Here is a 25,683-nt window from a genome sequence, read left to right as displayed (position 1 = left end):
TCTGAGGGCCAAGGAGAGTTTATTTTGTTAACAGCTCGGCAAGTTGGGAGCCAGGTGCCCAGTGCTGCCAGGCCCAAGGACCTTGAGTTAGGCCTGAAGCCTGCCTTTCCCACACACCTGCAAGGAAAGAGACAGATTAAAAGTGGGGCTGCAGCGCCTGCATGGGAGGAAGTAGCACAGTGATGGGCACTGCCAGGCTGGTGGGGTCCATGGGACCCAATCTCAGGGCTTTGCCATCTGCACTCTGCAGCGGGTTACTGAGCGCCTGCTGAAGGTGAGGCCATGACATGGGGCTAGCTTTATGAGTGCACCTTGGAGCCCAGAATGGGAGACTTAGCACCCCTGCCCAGCAGGACCCGTGCCCCAGAGGATGCTGGGAGCCCAGCCAATGTGTGTCACTCCTGACTCCTTGCAGTAAGGGAGCTGGTAGTCGTGGTGAGGGGGCGGAGCACGTGAAGAGTTCCAGTGCAGGGAGAAGGAAGTGGCCGGCTCTAGGGCTGGGCTAGGAGACTGGCCAGTCAACCTGCCCGCACCCTGGCTGGCCTCCCCTGCTGCCACGCAGATCCAAGGGGCTGGGCTTCAGCTGCTCTCCTCCTGAGGCTTACAAGGCAAACACCAGGGCATGGATCAGTGCAACCCTCTGTGCGCCTAACTCTCCAGGAGTCCTGCCTGAACAGGGCAGAGCCCCAGGGGGGCTCTGGAAGTGTCTACACTGCAGCTGGGAGCGAGCCGCCCAGCCTGAGCAGAGACTTGTGCTAGATCCACTCACGCTAGTGTGCTAAAAATAGCTGTGTGGCCATTGCAGCTCGGACAAGAGCTCCGCTCACGTCACCCGACCCACCAGCTCTGAGCTCGGGGGCTAGTCTCTGCTGGAGCTGCAATGGCCACACAGCGATTTTCTATCATGCTAGCTCGCTCCCAGCTGCAGTGCAGCACAGGCAGACATACCCTGCCCCACATGTCCCTGGCTCCCTGGGCTGGGAGCTCCCTTCCCAGGCTACAGAGGGGTCTGGGCACCGAGGAAGGCCTGCCCATTGTGTGGGCGGATCCCAGCAAGTGCCTGGGGCCTGGAGATCACTTACCTCAACCCACAGGTCGGTGGGGCACTGATACCACTTCCTTCCCCAGCTGCTGCTGGGCTGAGACCCAGAGCGTCTCTGTCAAGGGGTAGCGGCAGCGCAGAGTCAGCCTGCAGAGGAAGACACTGGCTTAGCCAGGTGGGTGGGAACTTTGGAGCTCTCAAGCCAGTTGCCACTGGCTTCAGGGACACCCCTCCCAGCCCCAGAGCTGGCCCTCACCTGTACCGTGAGTCCCGGGTGATGATAGGGGATGTGGCTGGGACCCCCTCAGGCACAAAGGTCACCTCATTCTCATACACCAGGTAGCCTCCTTCAAACTGTGCAGGGGAGACTGAGAGTCAGAGGGCAGACAGCAGCGAGGGAGGCTGGGATTCCTTGGGCTTTCCCCCACTCCTGGGAGCTCAGCACCCAAATCCTAGTGAAATCCAGCCCGCTAGACATGCCAGCCCCATGAAGTCACAGCTTTTGGTGCGCTCCCAGGTCTGCGCACCCCCTTTGCATTAGGGGTGCACACATCTCCCTGGGTGATGGGGCTTGGCTCAGCTAAAACACAGGGACTGAGGCGAGCAAATCCAGCCATCTGGGCTGGCCTCTAGCTTTGTTGGGGCTGGAGCGGGGGCCTGTACCCCAGATGGCTTGCTTTACCCAGCCTGCACCACCGCCCTGCTGCCACCCCATGGTAAAGCCCTGCCACCATCCCAGCGAGCCCAGCATCAGACCATGGCTAAGCGAGAGCTGCAGAGCCCTACAGCATTAGACCCACCCTCCTGTCACCAGATGCTCCTCCCCAGTCTCAGCTACCAGCTGCCAGCCTGCCCCACCCCTGAGGGGAAAATATGTGCCATGGAGGGCTCACCCGCCGTGTGGTCCCACAGGAGGCCAGCGAGAAGGAGAAGAGGGCCCGCGAGGAATCGGAGGCCACTGGCCCACAGCCTGGATCCCTCAGGTGGGTCCGGCGTGGGTCAAGGGCAGGCTTGGTGTCCAGGCTCAGCACCGTGGCCACCAAGGTGCCATTGGGCAGACACACTGTGCCCAGGAAGGGGGGGAAGAAAGAGTCAGGATCAGGCCTAGAGACCCCACCATCACCCCTCATTCACCCAGCAGGAGCTACTGGGTGAGCATGAGGCTCTCAGACCCCTCTGCTGCCCCGTAAATCCCATGCATGGTGTGGTTGGCGCAGGAGGGGTCTGTGCCCTGTGGCTGGTGTGGATAATCCCAGATGGGGCAGCCATTCCCCATGGGGTGGGGCTGGGTGCAAGACTGGGGTCAGGATGTGTGGCCGATGGCTGCAGAGGAGGTGGGTTAAGGAATTTCAGCCCACTGGCTGAGCCAGATCTAGAGGAAAAGGGATCCCTGTGCCACTGATCACTTTACTCCAGTGGAATCTAAGGCCCAAAGGCACCCCCTAGGCACCCCCTACCCACCCCCACAGGGGACATCCCGTGCTCCTGGCAGGGGGTCTCCATCGAGGCACTCACCCAACAACTGCCCAGTGGGGAAGGTGCAGACAACGGTGAAGGAAGCCAGGACTGAGCGAGTCTTGTTGTCCCGCAAAGAGAAATCCAGCCGAGCCGTCAGCCTTTGGAGGGAAATGCTCTGGGGGTGTGAGAGTGTGTGAGAGTGACTCGGGGGCTGAGCACCAGCCAGGAACCCTCCCTGCCAGGTCCCAGCAGAGCCCAGGCTTGGGAGAGGTCAGGCATCACTAGTGCTTGGGCTGGCTCCTGCCCCCATGCGTCCTGAGAGCAGGAGGGCAGGGGCTCCCACCAGGCCTTGCTGGGGAAGATACGAGGCAGGCTGGGACCAAGGAGGCAGCCAGCCAGACCAGTTCGGAACTCCAGCAAGAGCTAGATCAGTGGGTTATCCCAGTCCCCAGGGTGCCAGGCCCCCTACCCATTCTGTGGGGCACCAGCCCCTTCACCCCTATTCTCGGAGGAACCATGCTGTAGGCAGAAACTGGCTGCTTTGTGGGACTTGGAGTCACTTCCCATTGTTAGAATAAAGGCCAAATACTTGCCTATTATCCCAGCTGTTTTTCCCATATATAAAGGTATAGCAAGACAATCAATCAAAGAGGCCCAACAGCAAGGAGGCCCAGCAGATGTATCCCATTACCCCTACCCCTGGACCCTGGAAAGGCAATCAATCAAGGGGACCCAACAGATGTATCCTATTTACCCCTAGAAAGGAATTTAAAATTCCATAGGTCAGCAAAATGTATGCACGTTAAGTCATTTGTTACTGGATATAAAAAGGCTTGCTCTACGCTTGTAAGGTGTGTTCCTCCCTCTGGCATGAGTCGAGGGGGACACCCGCTCAGCTGACTGATCAATAAAGAACTTGAAGCCGTCTTCTAGACTCCCGTGCCTCCTTGGGGTAATTGGGCAGCTCCAGGGGGAAACGAGCCCATTTGGCTAACAAATGGCGACTCCGCCGGGACTTCTCTCCCTGTAGAGGGCACTGACCGACGGCCGAGGGCGATTCCGAGGAGTGGCCACCTCGAGTTGTTGCTTTGCTCGGGCCTCGGATCGTCACAATCGGCCGGGGCGGCTGTGTCCTCTCTAAAGAGAACTCTGAAGGACACGGAAGCAAGACGGCTTCAGAAGAAGGGGAAGTCTGACTGCCGGACGCGGCCACTTCGGGCGGTAAGTGCGTTTACCTCCTGGGTTTGAGGAATAACGCCCCCGAGGTGTGGGTTGGACAGTGGAAATCCCCTAGGCAGCCTGTATACGGGAAGGTATGTTAACATTATTGTAGCTTTGTAAATGTCTTGTTGTTGTGTTTTTGGTTAAAGGGTAAGCAAATAACGGCCAATGAGTAACGTAACTAACTCCACAAGTCCGTGGGCCGTTTTTAACAATTATTGGGACTTGGAGCAACCTCAGGGATTACTCTTGTTTATAGGAAGGGTAATCTTGTTTCTCCTCTTAATGGTGTGTTGGAAACCGAGATTGTAACTGATTAAAGGATCTGTGTGAAAGATGAATGAGTGCTGCTGACAGGTCTGAGGCTTAAGCTGACTTCAGCCGCCCCAAGACTCCTGCAAGGGGAAACCCGATGACCAGGATATCTTGATTGCAAGGGGGGTCAGCCGAACCTCGTGACCCAGCGGATATCTGAGTTAAAACTAGATCCCTAAAAACCCTCTTGATATCTCTGTCTCGGAAAACTCTGGGTAAAGCATAATGGGGTCCGGACAAAGCACCTTCTCCTGGACACCCCTGGGATGTATGCTGGATAACTGGAAGGCGTTTAGACGCCAGGCTAATTATGGAATTGTATTATGTAAAGACAAGCTTGTAAAATTCTGTACTCTTGAATGGATGACATTCGGGGTGGAATGGCCCGAGGGAGGGACGCTCAAACCAGGGGTTGTACAAGCAGTACATAGCATTGTGACCTGGGATGGGCATTGGGACCAATATCCCTATATAGATATTTGGCAGGACCTTGTGGCCAATCATCCCCCATGGTTGCAAAAATGTAGATCACAAACTATTAAAACCTTAATGGCCCGTGCCCCTGTTAGGAAACCCTGTTTCCCTGTTAAGAAATCTTGTCTGCGGGCTGTGATTCCCTCTGCCCCTGATCCTATGCCCCCTCCCCCTTTGTATCCTGGCCTCCCCGTTCTGGCATCCTCACTTGAAATTCCCCCCCACATCTCTGAGGATAATGCCTCAGCTGAAAGGGGTGAGCCGAATCGCGAGGGCCTTTCCAAACAAGAGTCCCCTTCAACTCCTCTGAGCTCCTCAGTGTCTGACCGCACCAGGAGCAAGACTGGCCCCGTAACAAATCAAAACTCCGAGACACAGTGGAGGATGTCGACTGATTATAACCCTGGGGACACTAGATTTACCCTTATTGGTTCCCCAGGCCAGAGGGGTGAGGTACACGAAATGCCCTTGCAGCAGAAATATTTGTGTCCACTGCGGGAGGCTGTAGCCCCCGGTGGCAATCTCACTATGATATATGTCCCCTTTACCACTAGTGAGCTATATAATTGGAAGGGGCTTCGGGCAAGAATATAGAGGAACTTTTAGAAATAGCCATGAAGGTTTATGATCGGAGGGATGATGAGGAGCAAAAGAAGGGGGCCCGTGTTTTGGCCATGGCCCTGAGAGAAGGATATGCAGAAAGGGGGGACAAGGTTAAGGAGAAGCCAGGGCCACTTGGGAGGGGACGGGGCCCCCGCCTGGGTCGAAATCAGGGCGCTATCTGTAGGAAAGAGGGGCACTGGAAGAATGAATGCCCCCGGTGACAGGCCATGGGAAAGGAACGTAAAGATAAAACCCCGTCCCTTCCCATCCTTTACAACAACACGGGACGTTCAGGGGAGGGATCTTCCCCATAGAGAAGCCGAGGGACCCAGCGGCCCCTCCCGACAGCACAAGCTGCCAGCCTGGATCCCACGGTAAAAATTAAAGTGGAGGGCCGCCCAATTGAAGCCCTTATTGATACTGGGGCCACTCTTAGTTTGCTCCCCCTTAATAAGGCCCCCCGAGATAGAGCTCGGGGACGTGCCATAGTCCAGGGGATAGAGGGACAAACTACAGCTTTGAGAAAAAAAAAAAAAAAAAAACTTTGCCTCTCCTAGTAAAAAATAGGGGACCGTCAAATTTCCCATCAGTTTGTTTGCAGTCCCTCCTGCCCCATAGCGCTGCTCGGACGAGATATCCTCACTAAATTACAGGCGGAGATCTCATTCGATAACGGGACAATGGAAGTCAGAATCCCTAAGCAACAAGCCTCTAATTACCAGATGGCTCTCATAAATGCTAGAGATCACTCCCTGGAATGTAAGGGAAGTGATGGAAGCCAGCTGCCGTGGGATGGGGGGGTAAATCCCAAGGTCTGGGCGGAGGAAGGAGGCGTGGCCCGAGCCAGGAATGCTACACCAGTGCATATTTCCCTTAAGGAGGGAAGCAGCCCAGTCCGAATTCGACAATACCCCCTTAATCTAACCACTCGGATCGGGTTAAAACCCCTGATTCAAAAGTTCTTGCAGTGCGGGTGGTTAAAGGAAGACACGTACCCATACAATACTCCAATAATGGGGGTGCCTAAGCCTAATGGGCAGTATTGGTTGATCCAGGACCTAAGACAAATTAACAAGTTAATAGCAGAGACTGTTTGCCTTTGAATGGGAGGATCCGGACACCCATTACAGGGCCCAATATCTTTGGACCGTTGTCCCACAGGGACTTACCTGTGCACCCGAGATTTTTGGCAGCCAGTTGAGAAGGGACCTTGCCCCATTCCTGGCTAGACACCCCTCATGTAACATAGTCCAGTATTGCGATGATTTGCTCTTAAGTACTGAAACAGAGGCAGCTTGTAAAGAGCAGACTGTAAAGCTCCTTAATTATCTTGGGGCACAGGGGTATAAGGTTTCCAAGGAAAAAGCACAATTGGTTAGGCGACAGGTCACTTTTCTTGGGTATCATTTGTGCCAGGGAAGTCGTAGTCTGGGTAAAGAAAGAATCCAGGTGATACTCAATAACCCTCGACCTCAAAACCCCCGGGAGTTGAGGGCTTTCCTGGGGTTAACTGGATTTTGTCGACTCTGGATCCCTGACTACGGGGAAAGAGCCAAACCACTGTATGAATCCTTAACTAAAGAGGGTCTGCTTCATTGGACATGGACCAAAGAGATGGAAAAAGCATTTCGAGAGCTAAAAGAAGCCTTGGTTCAGCCTCCCGCTCTAGCCCTCCCCGACCCTCGGAGGCCGTTCACTCTATACGTTCACAAGAGGGGAGGGGTGGCTGCTGGAGTTCTATGCCAAAGGTCGGGACCAACCTGGCGACCCATTGGATACTACTCAAAGGTGTTGGACCCTGTCGCCAAAGGGTGGCCTGCCTGTTTACGGGCCGTTGCAGCGACCGCTCTCCTCGTACAGGAGGCTGAAAAATTGACCCTGGGAGGGGACACTGAGGTTGTGGTTCCCCACGGGGTGCCTCAAATACTGGGGACAGGCGCTGGGGAAAAGCATCTAAATCCCAGTCGACATACCAGATATGAGGTAGGGCCCTTGCTAGCCCCTAACTTAACCTTTAGGACAGTTAGCTCCATAAACCCAGCTACCTTGCTGCCCGATCCTGAGGTTTCCCATGAGACTAGCCCCACTCATGACTGTATTGAAGTTTTGCAACAGGAAGGGCCCCGGAGGCCAAGCAACGTAAATATAATCAATTGGTCGATCAGGCCGCAAAGGAGGCCGCACAGGAAGGGGCCTCATGGGTCCTCATGGTCCAAGATATAGAAGCTAAGAACCCCCCTCCCCGATATACAGCCGAGGAGGCATGCCACGCACAGGCTGCGGGGGCCCGGCAGGTTCCCCCAGGATGGTGGAAATTACCAGGGGGGGAGATTTTTGTCCCCCGGCCGATACTTCAGGAAATTCTCCAGCACATGCATAAAGAAGGGCATTTGGGGTCAGGAGCAATGGTTGATTTGGCCACCCGATCCCTTAAGGGGCTGGGTATGCACATGGAAGCCCAGAGAATAGTTAGTAATTGCCCCGTCTGTCAACGAACTAACCAAAAGGGGTGTGGCCCTCCCGCCCCAATGGGAGGCCGGCCCTGGGCCATGTACCCTTTTCAGAGATGGCAGGTTGACTTTGCAGAAATGCCCCCTTGCAGGGGCTATAAGTACCTGCTTGTATTTGTGGATCAGCTTACGGGATGGGTAGAGTGTTACCCCACCCGGCATTGCCAGGCTCGGGCGGTTACTAAGGCCCTGTTGCATGAAATACTTCCCCGATTCCATCTCCCCGAAACGATTGAATCTGATCAGGGAAGCCACTTTACCTCACAAGTGGTCCAACAGGTGTCCCAGGCACTCGGTATACAATGGAGGTTGCATACCCCCTGGAGGCCGCAGAGCTCGGGTCAGGTGGAAAGAGTGAATAGAACTCTCAAGGATACCCTCACTAAACTATGCACAGAGTCTAGTTTAAAGTGGCTTGATGCGTTACCACTCGCCCTTAACTGCATTCGAAGGGCCCCACGTAAGGGTCTTAAGCTTTCACCATTTGAACTGGTCTTTGGGTTCCCTCCCCGAATCCTGATCCCGGGGTTCCGGGAGGATGTAAACTGGGAAATGGGGAAGGACTCCTTATGGAAACAGGTTTCCGGGTTGCAATCTGTTTTGTTACAGCTGCATCGACGCGGCGCCATTCCAGGCTCTCCCCTTGGACCAGACCGTGCATCCGTTCCGGATCGGTGACCAGGTCCTTGTCAAGAAGTGGAAACGCGACCCCCTTACACCACGGTGGGACGGCCCGCACACTGTCTCGCTCATCAGCCAAACTGCGGTCAAAGTTCTCGGGAGCGACAAATGGACACACCATACACGGGTAAAGCGATTTCTGAGCCCTAGCTCGGAGACTGAACTAGCAGAAGAGGACACCGGCCCTCTGCCCGCCCCGGCTCCGGACGCCCGGGGTGGCACGGGCGAAGACACTGTCTGGGAGTATCAAGGACTCGATGGGCTAAAAGGACTGTTTAGAAAAAAGCAATAATGAACTCATTATTGATAGTTCTGTTCATAGGTGTCTATCACGGCTATGGTTGGGAGAATAGGTTTATACAACTGGGAGAAACAATAGCGAGTTCCTTCAATCTTAGTAGCTGCTGGGTTTGTGGAGGTCCAGGGGATTGGAATGAATGGCCTTGGGTAGCCCAGCCAGTGCAAGCTAAATGGTGGATCAGTAATTTAAGTATAGTCCACAAAGGAACAGAAGTTTGGGATGAGGATAGTAGCCCTTGGTGACTCTATTCCTCTGAGATGGGGATCCTTTGTCTCAACCGAACAAAACCAGAAGGGGTGTATGTGGGCCAAAGCCGATGTGATTGGACTCTATCTCTGACTGCTATGATCACTCTAGTTGCCATACGTATGACTGTTCTAAATATCAAGGACGGTGAAACCAAACCCACGTAAAACTCACTAATCATAGCTGGGTAAGTTGTTCCTACCAACAGCATACCGGCGAGGGCTGTAAGGCAGTTGGACAAGATGGATTCTTTGATGCCCTCTTTCTAAGTTGCCAGCGAGATAATACCGACAGTAAGGATCATGTGGTACGCTGGTATCAGTGGGCATGGCAACATTCTAATGGAACTCGGGTAACCCATTTTAATCATTTTTGGTCTACTACCAATAGCCCTAAATTTGGTTGTAATTGCGCTTGGAGGGAAGGGGCTGGGGCTTGGAAATGTGACTATTGTAATCCTGACGGTACATCTATTGTATTAGGGGGACCCCTGGAGATGGGTAACTCTTTGTATTACGAAGAACCGGGCCCCGAGGACTACCCCGAAGCCTGGGATGGCCCCTTTGCGAATGGACAATGGGCCCTAAAAGGCCGTTACTGGATATGTGGGCAATACGCTTATCGAAGATTGCCTCCAAATTGGTCAGGAATTTGTTATGTTGGGTACATTAGGCCCTTATTCTTTCTACTACCACAAATCCAGGGAAATAAATTAGGAATTAAGGTATATGACGACTTAATTAGGGGAAGGCGGTCCGTTGATTCCGCATTAATTGCTGGAAGCTCCCAAAAGTGGGGGGGGCTCAAGAGTGGCTCCCTGTGTAATTGCATTAGTCCGACGAATGGCTAATCAAATTGTACGCCAACGCATGATGGCACTATATCAACCAGTTAAAGTTGAGGATTGGAGGCCATAGGGCTCTCAAAATGCTTTTAAGGGGGGAGAACCTTGTTAGAATAAAGGCCAAATACTTGCCTATTATCCCAGCTGTTTTTCCCATATATAAAGGTATAGCAAGACAATCAATCAAAGAGGCCCAACAGCAAGGAGGCCCAGCAGATGTATCCCATTACCCCTACCCCTGGACAGGCAATCAATCAAGGGGACCCAACAGATGTATCCTATTTACCCCTAGAAAGGAATTTAAAATTCCATAGGTCAGCAAAATGTATGCACGTTAAGTCATTTGTTACTGGATATAAAAAGGCTTGCTCTACGCTTGTAAGGTGTGTTCCTCCCTCTGGCATGAGTCGAGGGGGACACCCGCTCAGCTGACTGATCAATAAAGAACTTGAAGCCGTCTTCTAGACTCCCGTGCCTCCTTGGGGTAATTGGGCAGCTCCAGGGGGAAACGAGCCCATTTGGCTAACACCATTCAGAGGCAACGAGTTTGCATGTTGCATTTTGCCCATCCTCCATGGATGCAGGGGGCAGAAGGGTTCAAAGGCAGGTGCTAAGTGACCAAGGAGAGCTGGTGAGTGGGAGTTTCAGAGGGAGAAAGAATACAGCTATGATTCAGAAAGGCCACATCACCAGTGCCAACACTGCTCCTGGCTCCTCCACCTGCACCTGCGTCCAGACAGAGAACCCAACTATGGGTGCCACTACCTGGGCCTTGGTGTGGATTTGCAGAGACTGTGGCCTGTCATCGAAAGCCAGGCTGGGGAGACCAGCCAGTGTGAGAGATGCCTTCTCGTAGAATGTCTCGGGATACCGGTGGGAGAGCTACAGGAGTAGGTGGCTAGGCTGAGAAGCATTCGTGAACACAAAGAATTCCTTGAAAACTTGCATATGGAGATCTCCAAGGCTAAGGAACCAATCCAGCTGGAGAGGACTGCAGTAGCACCCACCAGGGCAGGAGGAAACGGCTCCTTCACAGGGAGAAATCTGTCTGCTAGTTACTTCTGGCAGCAGGCAGTGCTCCACTCTGGCTCCCAACCTCCAGCCATAGAGATGACAAACCAGTATTCTGCCCTGGCAATAAAGAATGAGGAATCCCCCGCAAAGGTGATGGAGGCCAAGGCTGCAAGGATCACAGCCACCACTCCCAAGAGGCATCGAAGGGTGGTGATTGTCGGTGATTGCTTTCTAAGGGGAACAGAGGCATCCATCTGCTGGCCTGACCTGGCATCCTGGGAGGTGTGCTGCCTGCCAGGGGCCCGTACCTGAGATGTTACAGAGGGATTGCCAAGGATCATCCGGCCCTCTGACTATTACCCCATGCTGCTCATACATGTGGGCACTAACAATACTGCCAGGTCTGACCCAGAGCAGATCCAGAGTGATTACAGGGAGGGAGGGTGAAGGACTTTTGGGCGCAGGTGGTGTTCTCATCTATCCTTCTGGTCAAGGGCAGGGGCCTGGGCAGAGATAGACACATTCTGGAGTAAACACTTGGCTCAGCGGATGATATCACCAGGAAGGCTTCGGCTTCCTCAAGCATGGGATCCTGATCGGAGAAGGACTGCAGAGGCCAGATAGGATCCACCTATCCAGGAAGGGGAAGAGTATCTTCGGATACAGACTGGCTAACCTAGTAGATGGGCTTTAAACTAGATTCAACAGGGGTAGGAGACAAAAGCCCATGGGTTAGTCCAAACATGGAGCTGTGGATGAAGGGTTGGAATCTGGGGGAAACATGGACAATCATAGAGGGGCAAAGGACAGACAAGAAGGGATATTGAGGGGAAATCTAATGAACACCTGAAATATCTGTATCCTAATGCAAGAAGTATGGAGAATAAACTGGAAGAACTAGAAATACTAGTGAATACTCACTATTACGACATAACGGGCATCAGAGACTTGGTGGGATAATTCTCATGACTGGAATGCTGGTATAGAAGGGTACAGCTTGTTCAGGAAGGACAGGCAGAGAAAAGGGGGAGGAGGTGTTGCCTTGTATATCCAAGATGTATATGTTTGCACTGAGGTTGAGATAGAAGTGGGAGGCAGACCTGTTAAGTGTCTGGGTAAGGATCAAAGTGGTAAAAAACAAGAGGGATGTCTTGGTAGGGGTCTACAACAGACCACCAAACCAGGAAGAAGAGGTGGCTGAGGGTTTTTTTTAAATAACTAACAAATCATCCAAAGCACAGGACTTGATGGTGATGCGGGACTTCAGCTACCCAGACACCTGTTGGAAAAATAACACAGCAAAGCACAGATTATCCAATTTTTTGGAATGCAAGGGACACAACTTTTTATTATAGAAAGTGGAGGAAGCAACTATTCTAGATTTGATTCTGACAAGGTTGAGAATTTGAAAGTGGAAGGCAGCTTGGGTGAAACGGATCATGAAATGACAGAGTTCATGATTCTAAGGAATGGTAGAAGAGAAAACAGCAGAATAAAGACAATGGACTTCAAGAAGGCAGCCTTCAGCAAATTCAGAGAAGTGATAGGTAAAATCCCGTGGAAAGCAAGTCCAAGTCTAAGAGTTCAGGAGAGTTGGCAGGTTTTTAAAGAGACATTTTTAAGACCACAAGAGCAAACTATACCAGAATGTGGGAAAGATAGGAAATATGCTAAGAGGCCACCCTGGCTTAACCAAGAGATCTTCAGTGACATGAAACTCACAAAAGAGTCACACAAGAACTGGGTACTAGGTCAAATTACAAAGGATGAACAATCAGTTGTACACATACAAAATGGGAAATGACTGCCTAGGAAGGAGTACTGAGGAAAGGGATCTGGGGGTCATAGTGGATCACAAATTAAATATGGGTCAACAATGTAATACAGTTACAAAAAAAGCGAACATCATTCTGGGATGAATTAGCAGAAGTATTGTAAGCAAGATACGACAAGTAATTCTTCTGCTCTACTCCATGCTGATACAGTCTCAACTGGAGTATTGTGTCCAGTTCTGGGCACCACATTTAGGAAAGATGTGGGCAAATTGGAGAGAGTCCAGAAAAGAGCAACAGAAATGACTAAAGGTCTTGAAAGCATGACCTATGAGGGAAGATTGAAAAAACTGCATTTGTTTAACCTGGAAAAGAGAAGACAGAGCAGGGACATAAGTGTCTTCAAGTACCTAAAAGGTTGTTACAAGGAGGAGGGTGATAAATTTTTCTCCTTGACCACTGAGGAGCAGACAAGACACAATGGGCTTAAATTGCAGCAAAGGAGATTTAAGTTGAACATTAGGAAAAACTTCCTAACTGTCAGGGTGGTTAAGCACTGGAATAAATTACCCAGGGAGGTTGTGGAAACTGGATTTTTTTAAGAGCAGGTTAGACAAACACCTATCAGGGATGGTCTCAATAATACTTGGTTCTGTCTCAGTGCAGGAGACTGGTCTAGTGACCTATCGACATCCCTTCCAGTCCTACATTTCTATGATTCTATGCTCAGGGCACATCAGGAAACCCAAATCCCAGAGAAGATGAGCCAGAGAATCTATTGCTACAGCGAAGCTCTCGAGAGACAACAGGCTGCGCTGGGTGGCATGAACCGCAACAGTCACCCTTTTCTCATGTGGTTCCACTCAGAAGCGGAGCTGGGGTTTTTGGCGCCCTAGGTGGGGGTCCTTCCATGCTCCCGGTCATCGTCGACAATTCTGCAGCGGGGGGTGGAGGGGGCACGGTCCTTCTGCGCTCCCGGTCTTCGGGGCACTTCAGCTGCGGGTCCCGGAGCGAGTGAAGGACCCGCCGCAGAATTGCCACCGAAGACCCGGAGCGTGGAAGGACCCCCCGCCGCCGAATTACCGCTGAGGGTGGCAAAATGCCGCCTCCCCAAATCCTGGCACCCTAGGTGACCGCCTAGGTCGCCTAAATGGAAGCGCTGGCCCTGGTTCCACTGAGGGTTAGCAGTTGAAGCTAGTTCCCTCTCCCCTGCTACAAATGGGACTGGGAATAATTTGTCAGAAGTGACAGTTTGTGGGAAAATCTGGGATGACATTTCCCAAACATTAAAAAAAATGTAAATGTTCCTGAACCAGCCCAAGTGTTTTGGTGTTTGTGATTGGTCTGGGTTAGAAATGAAGGGGCTTCACCCATTTTTTTACTGCTTCTCCAAGGCAGCAAGCGTTCGGGGTGAGAAAGTCTTTGCCCAGGTTTTGCCCTGAGTTCCCAGCTGAAAGACTGTGTCCCGAGGAGACTGTCTGGAGCTGGGGTGTCCAGGCCATAGGAAAGTTCAACAGTTTGAAAATTTCTCACAAAATGAAAGTTCCAAAAAAGTTTCACGCCAGGAAAAATGGGTCATTTTGAATTCTAGAAAACGCTGCTGTTCCGTTCCCAGGATGGAGAAGTCAGGAGGAAATGACTGGCTTCAACTTTTCCTGGCCAAATTCCTGAGGAACAGCTCCATCCCAGGGCAGCTGAGTTTGCTGACTGAAAGCTCGCCCATTGCAGTCTGAGCATCTCCTGTGTTCGGAGAACGACGGGAACACATGGATGTCCCTGGTTAAGAGTAGGTGGCAGGCAGCCATTTTTCTTGCTCCCTCCCAGGAGAACTGCAACCCCCACCAGAATATTTTCCATTCTCCTTCCCCACTGCTCTTGCCCCTCCCCTCCCCGCAGCTCCCCCACCTACCTCATACGCCAGCCCAGCAGCCAGAAGGGGGACAGCCAGGTGGAAATGGCGACCATCATCGGACACTCTGTAGCTGTGGGGGGCAGCCAGGTGGCTCAGGGGCTGCTCCCCGACATAGGGAACCCAGAACCGGTCCAGTGTCCCGTGGGTCATCAGCAGGGCCAGCGCCCCAGCCTCACAGGAGCCCTGGAAGCTGGGGGGCACTAACAGGAGCAGAAGGGGTTAAATATGGGTCCAGTCACTCTGAGCACCCCAGAGCCAAGGGCTCAGCCAGGCCCTGCACTGGGATGTGGGAAGCTGCAGGCCACAGCCAGGAGGGATAGGGGCATTGAGCCAGTGACCCTGAGAGCCACGGGACCCCCCCCCACACATACCTGCCACTCATGCCAACCCCACCCGTGCCCCTGACCTCCATGTTTCCCCCCACTCACACCAATCCCAGACCCTGCTTGTCCATGCCACCTCGCTGCACTCACAGCACCCCAGCCCATGCCCACACAGCTACCCACTGCCCCACCCATGACCTCCAAGCCCTATCCACACAACTATCCACTGCCCCTCCCACCACCCCTAGCCTGTATCCACATAGCTAACCCACTGTCCCTCCCACCACCCACAGCCCATGCCCACACAGCTACCCACTGTCCCCACCCCACCTTCTGCCAACATAGCTACCCACTGCCCCCACCACCACCCCTGAGCCCTATCCACACAGCTAACCCACTGCCCCTCTCACCACCCATAGCCTGTACCCACACAGGTAACCCACTGCCCCCACACCACCCACAGCCTATCCCCACACAGCTAAGCCACTGCCCCTCACACCAGCCCATGCCCACACAGCTACCCACTGCCCCTCACACCACCCCCAGCCCGTGCCTACACAGTTACCCACTGCCCCCCACACCACCCCCAAACTCTGCCAACATAGCTACCCACTTCCCCTCACACCACCGCCAGCCTGTCCCCACACAGCTATCCACTGCCCCTCACACCACCCCCAGCCCCTCGACCAGCCAGGTCCTCCCCCAACTCACCCACATCTGGGACATCACAGGTGATGAGCCCTGCCTGGGTGAAGGCCTCGCCTGTGGGCAGCAGCCGCAGGGTGTAGTTGAGGCGCAGAGTGTAGCGCCTGAGGGGGCCGTGTAGGTACTGCCAGGAGGACAGGCAGGGTCAGAGTGGGGCTGAGGAGCTATACAACCCTCCCCTCCCCCCAGCTCTCCCGCAGGCAGCCTAGTGCAGCCCTCACACCATGGGGCACTGAGTGAAGTGGGCCTCCCCAGGGCACCTTCGCGCTACGCATCCTGATGGCTATAGGCCCAGCCATGGTCTGGGACCCTCCTCTTCCGCCGCCCTCCATGCCAGCCTCCACCCCCAAGCCAGCTGCTGCATGGGCAGGGCAGCCCCCGAGGACCAGGGCAGGGGAGTGCCCTGGGGCTCTGACAGCAGCTTATCCCTCCCTCCATGTACACAGGAGCCCACTGCCCTGGCACCCCCATGCCACCTCCTCACCACCCCATCCCCCACCACCGTTACCTGCTGCTGCACCAGGGGGTCAGCAAAGGGCACCCTCAGCCCAAAGGCCCTGGTGTCGTTGGGGTTGGGGGCCTCGTGGGGGTCAAAGCCACGGTCCTCGGCCTCGGGGCGGCTGAAGGGACGTCCGCCCACCGAGACAGAGACCAGCTCCACATCGGGCAGGAAGTGCCCCAGGCGCACCTTGAAGTAGCCCTGCGCTGCCACGGTGTCTGGGGGGAGGAGACGGGGGTGCACTGGGCAGTGGGGTTCACTGGAGCACTCCCCTAGGCAGCCAATGCCCTAGCCCAATGGCCATGACCCCAGGCTGGCAACCCCATGCCCAGGGCAATGAGCCCAGCTGAGACCAGCAGCGGCTCATCCTGACATTGCCCGATGAGCATGTGGGAATTTTTGTAATAGTTTTATGAAAACTCTGCATGCCTCAGTTTCCCCATTCACTTTGCATTGCTGCCCGGGAGGGCGGGAGCTAATTGCTCCTTTGGGCCAGGGGCTGGAGTCATGTGGGCAGCAGGTAGGCGTGGCTAGCTTTGTCATGGAGAGCCAGTAGCCCAGGGCTGCATGGAGCCAAGGGACCTGCAGCGTAAAGAACTCAGCTGCCCCCAGCGCGTCAGACAGAACAAGGGGTCTGGGGAAGCAGGGCAGGGAGGGTTGACCACATGGGCTTTGCTTTCCCAGACTAAGCCAGGCTCTCTCAGCACTGCATTCCAGGGGCCCAAAAAACGCTGCCTGCCAAAGGCTGCCTGTGTCCCTGCGCCTGTCCGGCTCTGAATGGCACTTTGCACTCGCTGGAGAGCCAGTGCATGGAACAGCAGCGCTGCAGCCAGACGGCCTGGCGCAGAGTAGCAGAGCCAGGGACTCGCTCAGCCTACGACCCAACGTGGTCAAGGGGCCACACCGCAGGCCCAGTCTAAAGGCTGTAATCCCTGTGCAAAGATGGGGCTTTTCCCCCTCACACAAAGCACCCTTGGTGGCAGGGGTCTGACGCAGGGTCAGTGGGGGCGGGTGGGGAGAGGAAGCCGAGACAGGGAGTCTGGAGCCAAGCTCTCCCCAGAGCTGGGTGTGACAGGGTCTCACAAGGGACATTTAACCCCCCCATTTTAGACTAAAGTCAACCTCTAGGGCTCCTTTCCCTGCCCCCTGTAGGCTAAGAAGGAGCCATCTCCATGACCGCTCCCCCCCCTGCCCCGCCCAGGCCCCTCCAGCTCAGATGCCAATGGTCACTCTGCACTTAGCAGCATGGTGGGGGGGTGGGGGAGGGAGCAAAACCCAATGGGGGATTTTGACCTTTGGGTGGTTAGAGGAGCTGAATCCAAACGATTCAAAACCAGGCAGGGTCGGGTCAGTTTCCTCTGCCCAGAGAAGTGACAAGCGTTCCCCCACCCATCTCCCACCAAACCAGCCCCTAGACCCAGTTCCTGTGTGGCAGCTCTGTCTGCCGGAGAAGGGGCTGGGAAGGGCAGTGGGGGCGGGCGGGGAAGGACGTTCGAGGCTCTTGTGGAAGGGGACTTCCTTTAAAGCTGGCAGCTCGAAGGGGCCTGGGGACTCTTGCCAGGTGGAGTGAGGAGTCCCCCATGCCAAGAGCTAGGAGGCTCTTCTGCTGCAGAGGGGGCACAGTGATCTGGGCGGGAGGTAGAGGCCCAGGCCATCAGAGAGGCAGAGCTCCTGTGGGACCCCGATCTCCAGAACTTGGCCTGAGCGCCCCTTTCCCATGGAGCTGGGGGTGTGTGCAGTAGGGCTCGGCCAGGCCACAGGGATCCTGGGGGCTGCACCTACCATCGATGATCTGGGGCGTCTGTGGGGAGAAGGGGGTGTGGATGGGACGGTAGCTGCGGTGACGGGTCCAGTCACTTTCATCCCCTTGCCAGTGCCGGTCCAGCAGCAGGTGGATGCTGTACCTGGTGCCATAGCGATTACCCACCAGGGCGCTCTGTGGGGAGGAGGGGAGCAGTGACAGCCCCTATGGGGAGACCCCTGACTCCCTCCTAGGAGGAGAGAGCTCCACCGTGTGACAGCCAGGACCAGCTCTTCCATTGACACCCCCCCCCACACACACACACACTCTCTGACCTGCAGCCCCGTGGGGTGAGGGGATGGACCAGGGAGAGGGCCAGAGCTCAGTTGCTCCAAGTTCTCAGGAGCTTTGGGGAGCCAGGGGTGCTGGGAGAAGCTGCTGCAGGGAGCAGGAGGCTGACAGCATCTCACAGACTGGGCGGCAGCAGCAACAGTTAATGGGAACAGGTCTCGGACTGGAGATCCAGGCCAGCATCCCACCCCAGGCCATGCTGTGATTCCTGCCGTCTATCACGGCTCAGGGAGGAGTGTGGGGGTCTAGTGGGTCACAGCAGGAGGGGCTGGGAGCCAGGACTCCTGGGTTCTCGCCCTGTCTCTGCCACTGCCCTGCTGAGTGACGAGGGGCCTCACTTTCCCCCTTTGTCTAGCCAGGCTGTGAGTTCTTTGGAACGGGGACCCTTGCGCCAGGGGAGCAAGACACATCAGTCACAGAGGTCTCGGCGCAGGGCCCAGCCCGGCGACTGTGCTGCCTCATGCCAGGGCACCTGGGCACTGACCTGCAGCAGCCCCCCGGGGGCACCAATGGGCACCACGATGCGGATGAGCCTGGAGTCTGTCAGGAAGGTGTAGCCATTGCGTGCGACAGTGCCCGCGTCAATCACACGACCATCCAGGCCCATCTGGACCTCATCTTGGTACTGCTCTGGCCACAGCACCAGGGATGGCAGGATCCGCGGCGTCACCCAGCTCAGGCTCGTAGCATTGACCACCGGGGAATCTAGGGACAGGAGGCCATGAGCCTCACCTACTGGTCCCCTGAGACCACCCCAGCTCTGCCAGTGCCCCTCACTACCGACCCACAGCCCCCGATACCAAACCCTGGGCTCCCTCCCCCCAGCTCTGCCAGTGCCCCTCACTCCCGCCCCACAGCCCCTGCTAGCCCAGCCCTGGGCTCCCTCCAGGACTCACTGACAGGGCAGGCCACAGCTGTGTCCACCATGAGGATCATCCAGGCCTGTTTGTAGAACACTGTCGCCCTGGCCACTTCCACCTCCAGCCCCTCCACCTGTGGAGAGTGGGTCAGTGGAGGGGCACTGAGAGGGGTTCCATGGCTTCATCAGAGTTCCCCCGCCCCATTCTCCCTCCCCAGGCAGCCCAGGAGTCTGACCCCTGGTGTGACCGGATTTGACTGGTCCCTGGCAGTAACCCAGGGGCACCTTGGCATGGACCAGTGCTGAGTCAGCACCTGACTGGGCTGGGCATGAGCCTACCGTGCAGCCAGAGGCTACATGGTGCCTGCAAGAGCCAGGCTCCCAGAGACTCCTGATAGCAGCCTTGCCCCCCATCCAGCCAGCCTCCCCACTGTGCACCAAGCTCCCACGCACCCCACTGGGCCCACAGTGCCCTCCAGCCTCCCCTCCACTGTGCACCTAGCTCCCATGCACCCCACTGGGCCCACAGTGCCCCCCAGCCTCCCCCCCGACTGTGTACCAGGCTCCCACGCACCCCACTGGGCCCATAGTGCCCCCCAGCCTCCCTCCCACTGTGCATCTAGCTCCCACACATTCCACTGGGCCCACAGTGCCCCCCAGCCTCCTCACTGTGCACCTAGCTCCCATGCAACCCACTGGGCCCACAGTGTCCCCCAGCCTCCTCACTGTGCACCTAGCTCCCACGCACCCCACTGGGCCCACAGTGCCCCCCAGCCTCCCCACTGTGCACCTAGCTCCCACGCATCCCACAGGGCCCACAGTGCCCCTCAGCCCCCCCCCCACTGTGCACCTAGCTCCCACACACCCCACTGGGCCCACAGTGTCCCCCAGCCCCCCCCCCCCCGTGCACCTAGCTCCCACGCACCCCACTGGGCCCACAGTGCCCCTCAGCCTCCCCCCCTCACTGTGCACCTAGCTCCCACGCACCCCACTGGGCCCACAGTGCTCCCCGGCCTCCCCCCCACTGTACACCAAGCTCCCACACACCCCACTGGGCCCAGAATGCCCCCCAGCTCCCCCCCACACTGTGCACCTAGCTCCCATGCACCCCGCTGGGCCCCCAGCGCCCCCCTGCCTCCCCCCCCCACTGTGCACCTAGCTCTCACGCACCCCCACTGGGCCCCCTGACGCACCCAAGGCCCCCCCCAGCCACACCTCACTGTGGCCACCGTGCCCTGCCCTCCCCCCTCTCCCCCCAGGCTCCCTCACTGAGGCGATCTCGCTCTGGGCTGTGCCGTAGGGTGCGCGGAAGAGGACGCGGGTGGCCGTGGTGTTGACCCCGTAGCCCAGGCTGTGGGCCTGCGTGGCGGGCATGCTGAGCAGGGAGCCGTTCTGGAAGTGGAAGACAACCTGCCACACCTGGTTCAGCGCCCCCTGGGCCTGCGAAGGGGAGAGACATAAGGCTGAGTCCCCCCATATGCCGGGGAGGGAGCAGGGGTCCCGACACTGTCAGGTTACCCCCTTCCACAGATCATAGCTCTGCAGTCGGCTTAAGGGCTTCAGCCCCTGTGCGGACCAGCCCAGCTCACCATACCCATGGCACTGGGTTACATGTGGCAGGGGCAATCCAGCCGGACCCATTGGGCACTTAGCTTCCGCCGTGCCCTGGGGAGTCCGCGCCTGCTGGGCAGCTGATGGGCCAATACCTGGCCCAGTCCATGGCCATGGGGCAGCAGGACAGCCAAGTGCCCTGGCTCGCTGCTGCTCTGTGGGCAGAGTGTGCCAGAGACAACGCTGCTCCCTGGGCGCCCATGCCAAGCTCCGGGCACCATTCGTTGCTGGTAGAGGGACCATGATGCCACAGCTGCACCAAGCCCACTCACCACCGGCCAGGCAGCGATCCAGTCCTCATTCAGCACTTCTCTGGCGATGCCGGGCACAGCCCGCCGGACCGACACCTGCAACAGGACAGGGCCAGCTCAGGCTGGGGAAAGAAACCCTGCTAGGAGACCCTCTGGCGGCATCACTTCACACAGGGGCCTGCGGGGAGACACCCCCCCCAGCATCACCCCTCCCAGTGGCTCTGGGGTCTGCCCTAGGGACCCCGACCAGGAGACAAGTCCTTCCCTACCACCTCATCCTCCACCATGGCCCCCCTCACCTCCATGTAGTTCTCCTCGCAGACAATCTCCCGGGGGCTCCAGGAGGCTCCCAGGGGGCAGCTGATGGTCATGTCATAGGGGACGCTGGGCCCCACAGCGCCTGTCACCTCCACCCGCAGCTGCAGGCTGAAATCCTGGTCAAACTGGGGTCCCCCAGGAAAGAGAGACTACAGGTTAGACCCTGCCCAGCCTCAGGGCTGCTCCAGCACCGGAGATGTGGGGGAGGGGCACAGCACTGGCACCCAGACCTCAAGTACCAGGGGGAGCAGAACTGGCTGCCCAGCTCCGGCAGGACTCCTGGGTTCCTCCCCAGTGCTGGCAGGGGAGTAGGGTCTAGTGAGTTATGGGGTGGGGGGGCTGGGAGTCAGATATGGGCCCCCCAGTTCCTGGAGGGCAGGCCTGGGCACTGGGGGCACTCACCGTGTTGCGGACGGAACAAGCCAGGAAGGAGACGCGGATCTGGGGGTTCCCACGGAGGTCAGTGCCTGCCATGAATCCGCACTGCGAAGCCAGCTGCTGTGTCACCTCGATGTACTGCCCCGACTCGGCTGCGGGGAGACAGCATCTGGGACCCCAACCAGTACCTGCCACCCCAACACCTGGCGCCCAGGCACCACCCGCCCCCCCGCCAGCCTCCCGTCACACGACCCCTCTCCCAATGCACCATCCCAGGCCACCCCCACCCACGGGCCTGCATCTTGCCCCAGCCTCTGCTCCAAACAGCCAGGAAGCCCCCCATGAGCCCTCCCCACTCACTATAGACCCCATAGCGCCAGCGGCTCTGCCCCACGAACGCCTTGTCCAGCCAGATCCAGAAGTAACGGCCCCGGCATTCAGTGCGAGCAGCTCCTGGGGGGATTGGCAGAGTTACTGGGGGCAGCATCCAACCCCCCTCAGCACCATGCCTGGCCAGGGGACTTAGGGTGACCAGACAGCAAGCGTGAAAAATCAGGACAGGGGGTGGGGGGGTAATAGGAGCCTATGTAAGAAAAAACTCCAACAATCGGGACTGTCCCTATAAAATCGGGACATCTGGTCACCCTAAGGGGACTCCAGAGCGCCGGAGGCCTACTCCCCTCAGTGTGGGGGGTGGGGGCCCCCGGCTCCCCTCTCGGGGCTACTGCTCCAGGTCACAGGCCAGCTGTACTCACAGCAGGGGCCGCCCCATCCTGCTAGCCCCAGCCTCACGCCTCCACTACCAGCCCCACCTGTGTTGTACCACCCACCCTGAACCCTATCCCACCCCCATCACAGCTGACCTCAGGGGCCCCCCGGGCCCTGGGATAGTCATCAGAGTCTCTGTCCCAGCACCCCAAACAGGGCTTAGTCATTCTAAGCCCCCCGAACCCCAGGATTCCCCCCCCCAGCCCAGCAGGCACCATCCCTACCCCACAGGAGACTCACCATCGGGAAAGGACACGGAGCCGGCGTGCCAGGGCACCACCACCCAGAGCAGGCCCAGCCTGCAAAGAGGAATGGGGCAGGTCACACACAATACAGGGGCTGCCCTCCTCTGGGTCCCTCCTAGGTGCTAGCCCCAGTTCCGCGCAGGGAGGGGGTCTAGTGGGTTAGCGCAGGGGGCCTGGGAGGCTGGGGCAGAAGGCAGCCTCCCCCATATGGCAGGCATCCCTCCATGCACACAGACCCTTCCCCACAGAGGCTATTTGGTCACAGATGGATTTTGCCCCCCACCCCCTCCCCCAGATGCTCGCACAGGGCAAGGGCTTCCCACTAGAGACTGGAGGGGATGGATCATGCACCAGCCTAGGGCATGGGGTCAAACCCAGCTGACATAGGTGCCCCATGTGACCATGACCAAGTCCCTTAGCCTGTGCCTCAGTTCCCCCCTGCTCCCATACCAGAGGGATCAATGCTCTCTGGGAAGGACTATTCCAGCTGGCCAGGGGATGGGGATGGGGATGGGGGTGGGGCAGCACCTAACACAGACTGGGGCCTGTGTGTTTGTAACCTAGGGGTGGTTTGGGCCCCAATGCACTGGGCACAGGTTTGGGGCTGGGGGATGCCAGGCTGGACACCCGTGGTCCAGATGGACAAATGACCATGCCCCAGGAGAGGCAGTTAGGGGAGCTTGCTCTGTGCCCTGTCTCTTGGGCTGCAGGATAGTAGGTCAGACCCCCACTAAGATCAGAACCCAGTCCTGCCATGCACCATGCACCAATCCCAGCCCTACACCGCCACCAGGCCCTGACCAGTCCCAGCCCTACCCTGCCCCCTCGGCCATGCACTGCTGCCCCACCCCAGGCCTTGACCAATCCCAGCCCTGCCCCGCCACCAGGCCCTGACCAATCCCAGCCCTACCACCACCTCCCTCGGCCATGCATTGCTGCCCTGCCCCCAGGCCCTGCCCAATCACAGCCCTATCTCTCCCCCCACCCTCAACTCCACAGTGCCAGGCGCTACACAGACTAGTTCCTGCCACAGGGGCTCAGAGGCCCACCCCCTTGCTCCCAATGGACCCTGTGACCTGGGCTGCAGGAGACTTGCCACCAGCAGTGCAGGGACTCTGACACTGTGATGAGCCAGACATTCTCCCCTCACCCAACTGTGCGGGGGGGTGGCACCTCCCTCCGGCTCCGCTCCTTCCGCACCCAGGCAGGGCTGCCAGCGCTGGGAATCCCTGGGTTGCTGGTAGAGCTGATAGGAGCTGCCTTGACAGCAGCGCTGTCCCAACACAGCCTTGGAGCCAAGAGACCCCCACACACACTGAGAACCAAACACCAGCCACATGCCCTTAGCACGGCGGGGACCCCAACACCCCTACACCAGAGATATTGGCCAGCCTGCTGACAGACACCTGCCTGCCGCCCCCCCAACCACAGCCCAGAGATGGGAGGCCCAGCGTCCTTACAGATACTGCCCCCCCACAGCCCAGAGACGGGGGGCCCAGCGTCCTTACAGATACTGCCCCCCCACAGCCCAGAGACGGGGGGCCCAGCGTCCTTACAGATACTGCCCCCCCACAGCCCAGAGACGGGGGGCCCAGCGTCCTTACAGATACTGCCCCACCAACCACAGCCGGCCAGAGATGGGGGGGGGGAGGCTGCTTACAGACACCCAACTCTCCATCTCCAGTCCCCCCAGCTTTACTGCCAGCCATGATTTCCTGCCCCAGCCCTGCACCCACCAGGCCATTGCTGGGACAGCCCAGGGAGGCCCCTACTCACCTCGTGAGGAGCATGGTGGGCATGCCAGGTCCTGGGGCACTGGGCAGCTCAGGACAGTGCAGCGGGTGCTGCTGCGGGAGGCAGGCGATACAGCCCTGGCAGGCTGGCAGCTGATTTGCTGGGCTGGGTAGAGACAGGCTGGGAATGGGGCGAGTGTGCAGTTCTGTGGCCTTGGAGAAGAGATAAGGCTGGGGGCTGAGCTGCCCTGGGATGGGGGAGTCGGGACTCCTGGGTTCTGTCCCTGGCTCAGGGGCTAATCGCTTAGAGCAGAGGGTCTGGGAGGCGGAGCGCCTAGGGGCTAGTGCCAGCTATGCCCTTGCCCTGCTGGCCTGGCCTTGGGAGTCCCTTCCCCTGCTGTACCACTGTGATGGCGGGCAGGGGTGCTGGGGGGAGGGGGTGCCAAACAGCTGATTGGCAGGTGGCTGGTGGGTGTTGACCACCCACTATTTTTTTTCTGTGGGTGCTCCAGCCCCGGAGCACCCATGGAGTCGGCGTCTCTGCCACAGACCCTTAGGGGTCCACCAGTATAATCCGGGGTGGGGGGTGTCTGTGAACGTGCCAGCAACCAGAGGTGACACCTGGGGGCACACAGGGTCACGTGTTCTCCCCCCCCTCAGATTTCTGCCTTCCATTTAGCACAGAGGCTTTTCAACTGTGGGACGTGTCCCCCTAGGGGGCGCAGGGGAATGTTCTGGGGGCCAGCCCAGTGCGGTGGGGCTTGGGGAGGCAGCCCCACCTCCACCCCCGACTCAGCTCAGCCGGTCTGGGGGGCTTTACCCAAAAAGTTCAAACTGGCATTGCCACTCGCCTCCCTTCCGAACATTCCTCCGTGACCCCCCAAGGGGGGCGTGCCCCACAGTTTGAAAACCTCTGTTAGATCAAGAGGCGACATGTGGGGGTCACATGCCCCCCAGAGCCTTTAAATTGTGCCCCCCATTCATGGCACCTCTGCTAGTGATCCGTTCAGCTGCAAGTGTGAAATATAATTACTCCATTCAATTTCTGTAATGGATGCGTTTGTTATTTGTAAACCCACTCAGTCAGCTTCAGCCGTTCACCAAGCAGAAACCATCTCAAAGCCGGGAGAAGAGAAAGAAAGAAGCAAAATCGAACCCCCTTCAAAAAACCAAAACCTGAGGGGATATGACGACAGCTACATTGAACTTGGCTTTATGTGTGTATGTGTGGGTGGAGAATATGTGTGGGTGGAGAATCCAGACCCCAGGGTGTAATTTGTGGAGAAGTACTTTCTAAGGAAGCACTTAAGCCGAAAAAATTAAAAGACATCTGAGGTCGTGCATGTGGAAAGCGTTGACAAGCCGGTGGAGTATTTTGAAAGGAAGCAGAATTGCTTATAACACACACACACACAAAAAAAAAGCTGTACAAACTGTGTGAATCTTGCAAGAGAAGGCTCTCAAAGCATCCTACACAGTGACAATTAGAATCGCTAAAAACAGAAAGC

The 25,683-nt window shown here is 57.1% G+C and overlaps 1 protein-coding gene across 1 annotated transcript; it reads right to left on the bottom strand.

Annotated features, from left to right (window-relative positions):
• LOC128847086 (uncharacterized) lies at positions 1–24,382 on the bottom strand. Its single transcript, XM_054046422.1, has 18 exons — positions 24,219–24,382; positions 22,438–22,496; positions 21,790–21,882; positions 21,454–21,581; positions 21,033–21,176; positions 20,755–20,829; positions 20,141–20,311; positions 18,909–19,005; positions 18,497–18,717; positions 17,703–17,856; positions 15,930–16,138; positions 15,428–15,545; positions 14,391–14,593; positions 2,558–2,675; positions 1,936–2,105; positions 1,299–1,396; positions 1,083–1,189; positions 1–117 (listed from the first exon to the last, which is right to left on the bottom strand). The coding sequence occupies exons 1-17, from the start codon at positions 24,239–24,241 to the stop codon at positions 1,084–1,086; spliced, it is 2,187 nt and encodes a 728-aa protein (XP_053902397.1). The 5' UTR covers positions 24,242–24,382; the 3' UTR covers positions 1–117; position 1,083.
• Between the last annotated feature and the right edge of the window lie 1,301 nt (positions 24,383–25,683).

The sequence above is a fragment of the Malaclemys terrapin genome, chromosome 12, assembly GCF_027887155.1.
Source record: "Malaclemys terrapin pileata isolate rMalTer1 chromosome 12, rMalTer1.hap1, whole genome shotgun sequence".
Taxonomy (NCBI): domain Eukaryota; kingdom Metazoa; phylum Chordata; order Testudines; family Emydidae; genus Malaclemys; species Malaclemys terrapin.
This window is presented reverse-complemented; position numbering and strand designations above follow the sequence as displayed.

What these genes read in the sequence shown, in the direction of transcription:
- LOC128847086 (XM_054046422.1), bottom strand. Translation starts at nt 24,241, where the DNA reads ATGCCCACCATGCTCCTCACGAG. An exon ending in CCCCCGGGGGGCTGCTGCAG is followed by an intron (nt 17,857 to 18,496) that starts GTCAGTGCCCAG and finishes TCCTCCCCACAG; the next exon opens with AGCGCCCTGGTGGGTAATCG. An exon ending in CCCCACTGGGCAGTTGTTGG is followed by an intron (nt 2,106 to 2,557) that starts GTGAGTGCCTCG and finishes TCCTGGGCACAG; the next exon opens with TGTGTCTGCCCAATGGCACC.